The sequence below is a fragment of the Sinocyclocheilus rhinocerous genome, unplaced genomic scaffold (assembly GCF_001515625.1).
Source record: "Sinocyclocheilus rhinocerous isolate Xijiao unplaced genomic scaffold, SAMN03320098_v1.1 scaffold546, whole genome shotgun sequence".
Classification (NCBI taxonomy): Eukaryota; Metazoa; Chordata; class Actinopteri; order Cypriniformes; family Cyprinidae; genus Sinocyclocheilus; species Sinocyclocheilus rhinocerous.
The window spans coordinates 192,599-196,346 of NW_015661123.1; the positions used below are offsets into that span (position 1 = coordinate 192,599).

Genomic DNA, 3,748 nt, shown 5'->3' on the forward strand with positions numbered 1-3,748 from the left:
AATAACCTGTTCAAAAATTATTACTTTTTTTTTTTTTTTAAACAATTTGACATTAAAATATTCTAAAATATACAATTATTATAAAAAAAATAACATGGCATTAAAATATCATTCAATATATATTGAAAAACATTTACTGAACTAAATAGTATACATATATTATTACAATATATGTGTGACCCTGGAGCACAAAACCAGTCATAAGGGTCAATTTTTTTAAATTGAAGCTGCATAAATAAGCTTTCCATTGATGTGTGGTTTGTTAGGATAGGACAATATTTGGCCGAGATACAACTATTTGAAAATCTGGAATCTGAGGGTGCAAAAAAATCTAAATATTGAGAAAATCATCTTTAAAGTTGTTCAAATGAAGTTCTTAAGTGTGTGTGTGTGTGTGTGTGTGAGTGTGTGTGTGTGTGTGTGTGATTGAGTGTGTGTGTGTGTGTGTGTGTAGCATTGATTTAAATTTTTCAGCTCCAAAGCGTTTCGGGTTTTCATGTTCTCAGATTTATTTGTGTGATAAATTGGGACATTAATTAAATAATCAAAGTTTTTTCAGAAATGTGATCTGTAATAAAAGCAGTTGCAGCAGTGTCGTCTCATGAGGCTCAGTGTGGTTTTATTCAAATCATCTGCTGGTATAAATAGTCCCCCACTCACAGAAACCTGACCGTCAGACCCCCTCATGTCTTCATTCTCACTGGAGGTAAGTGCTCGCTAATGTCTGAGTGAATGTGCTTCATGTAAACAGGCTATTTATACAGATTCACAACACTTATGAAGCTGACTTACAGCAAAAAACAATCCTGAAATCTACAATTAAGATTAATGCAACACTTCATTAATGCAATAATAAGATCAGATGACCAATTGTAATCCAAAAGTCTTACATGATCATTTCCTGTAAAAAACATAACTTTTGAATATTGTTTATAAACAATGAAATAAGTAATAGCATTTGCTTTTATAATTACGGTAGATGAAGGTTCAGTGTTTTTGCAACCCTTCTGAATATATCTTTGTGCCAGTTGTGCTCAGTTTATTCATTACAGTATGATGTTAAAATTCATTAGTAATTATATTAAAATTCATCAATAATTTTTCTAGTTCAAAGTAAAACAAGTATAGCCCATGTAATATGAAGCCAGTCTAATGGAAATGGGCAATTACTATAGTAATACTCAGTGTGTGTGTGGGCTGTGCAGGTAATTGTCGAGGGCTTGAGCGATGGCACAGAGCTGTCCGGAGGGTCAGTATATGGACAGGCTGCTGCGAGAGTGTGTGTCCTGCAGAATGATCTGTCACGACTCTACGATTCTGACACGCTGCTCTGAGTTCTGTGGTAAGTCTTCAGCTGTCTTCAGCTCACACATGTGAAGATCATGGTCTGATGAAGGGCGTGTGATGCTGTGTGGCAGTGGCCTGGAGATGTAAAGCCGTGTCCGGTCAGTTCTACGACACGCTGCTGAAGAAGTGTCTGAAGTGCTCCGAGCTGTGCGGCAGTCACCCGGCGGCCTGCGCAGACGCATGCAGGAGTGAGTCAAGCATCTGCATCAATGAGTCAATGGCCCACAGAAGCACATGGTTCCAAATACTATGGAAGCTTGTTTCTGGCTGAGTTTTCTTTTTCAGAATTGTGAATTTATATCTCTTAATTGCAAGTTGTAGGCTTAAATGCACAATTCTGACTTTTCTTTTTCTTCACAATTCTGAGTTTACATCTTGCAATTCTGACTTTATTTCAGACTTCTGAATTTATGTCTCGCAATTCTGATTTTTTTTTCTGAATTCTGAGTTTAAGTTTCACAATTCTGACTTTTTTCTGAATTTTTAAATTTGCATCTGGCAATTTTGACTTTTATTTTCAGACTTCTGAATTTATGTCTTGCAATTCTGATTTTTTTTTTTTCAGAATTCTGAGTTTATGTTTCGCAAATATGATTTTTTTTTTCAGAATTCTGAGTTTGTCTCACAATTCTGATTTTTTTTTCAGAATTCTGAGTTTATGTTTTGCAAATCTGCTTTTTTTTTCAGAATTCTGAGTTTGTCTCACAATTCTGATTTTTTTTTTTAGAATTCTGAGTTTGTCTCACAATTCTGATTTTTTTTTTCAGAATTCTGAGTTTGTCTCACAATTCTGATTTTTTTTTTCAGAATTCTGAGTTTGTCTCACAATTCTGATTTTTTTTTTCAGAATTCTGAGTTTATGTTTCGCAATTCTGACTTTTTTCAGAATTCTGAGTTTACATCTTGCAATTACATTTTTCTTCAGAATTACGACTTTATATCTCACAATTTTCCTTGCCCTGCTGAGGGGAAAAAATCATAACTACAAGAAAAAAGGCTGAATTGTGAGATATATAGGCTACTCAGAATTGCGATAAGTAGCCTAAAAGTCCGAATTGTGAGATAAAAAGTCGCAATTACTTTATTCCGTGGCGGAAACAAGCTTCAATTAAATAGGCTACTACCAGCTGCCTAAACAGTCTAATGTGATATACCCCTTGCCAAAATTAACCATGATTTTATTATAGTAAAAGTGTAGTGACCGTGTTTTTTGGCGTATTGATTACCATTTGTATAGCCACAGTTTTACTACAAATACCGTGGTTCAACTGTTAGTGTAGCAAAACCATGGTTAATTTGAAGTTACTTTGGTTTAACTATAGTAACCATGGTTTTTGGTTTTATTTGTAGTAAAACCTTGGATAAATTTGTACTTAACTTGTTTTAGAAAGTGTCTGCTGTACAGATAAAACTGACTTTCATGTCTATAAACCTTGATGACCGCAGGTGTGGTGTCCGTGACGCAGAGGCCTGTCGGCGGGTCTGCAGTGCAGCTGGTGACCGACAGAGGGCGCTCGGTGCCCGGATCAGCGCTGTACTCGGAGGCGCTGCTGTACTCACTGCTAGGCCTCTGCATCACCGCGCTGGTGTTCACGCTGACCGCGGCCGTCCTGCAGCTGCTCAAGAGAGCCAAACAGCAGCCGCAGCTGGACGCCAAGAAACAGCAGCCCAACAAACACGGACAATCATCCAAAGGTCAATAACAACACTATTTAGCTACACTATCTGTGGGGCACTCAAAAAAGCACCTATTTTTATTTTATCAAAAAATATTGAATCTATCTATCTATCTATCTATCTGTGTGTCTGTCTATTTATCATTTTTTTATCTATATTTTTATTATAGCAGTGTTAATAAATGAATAACAATTTTTGTTTTTGACAAAATGAAGAAATACAATAATAAAAATAATATAGAATTATATCATATATCATCTATCTATCATTTTATATTATTGCAGTGTTAATGAATAAATCATTTTTGTTTTTGACAAAATGAAGAAATAATAATAAAAATAATATAGAATTATATCATATATCATCTATCTATCATTTTATATTATTGCAGTGTTAATGAATAAATCATTTTTGTTTTTGACAAAATGAAGAAATAATAATAAAAATAATATAGAATTATAATTCAATGTCATTGTTATATTTCTTAATTTGTATCATAACTTAATTTTTTACAAACAAGTGGCCTATTTATTTATCTCAAAACATTACTTACAGGCTAATAGTTCTGCATAATACTTTTTCAAAATATTGAATATGATTTTTGTTTTAACTTCTATCTATCTATCTATATATCAATCATCATTTTATATTATAGCAGTGCTAATAAATAATTTTTGCTTTTGACAAAATGAAGAAATATAATAATAATAATAATAGACCTATA

The 3,748-nt window shown here is 33.5% G+C and overlaps 1 protein-coding gene across 1 annotated transcript in view; it reads left to right on the forward strand.

Moving 5' to 3' along the window:
* The first annotated feature begins 1,147 nt into the window (after nucleotides 1–1,147).
* The window catches only part of tnfrsf13b (TNF receptor superfamily member 13B), a 4,993-nt gene continuing 2,392 nt past the window's right edge, over nucleotides 1,148–3,748 (forward strand). Inside the window, exons 1-3 of the mRNA XM_016535795.1 lie at nucleotides 1,148–1,342; nucleotides 1,419–1,535; nucleotides 2,794–3,042. Coding sequence (XP_016391281.1) covers nucleotides 1,228–1,342; nucleotides 1,419–1,535; nucleotides 2,794–3,042 — 481 coding nt within the window. The 5' untranslated portion in view covers nucleotides 1,148–1,227. The remainder of the gene's footprint in view (nucleotides 1,343–1,418; nucleotides 1,536–2,793; nucleotides 3,043–3,748) is intronic.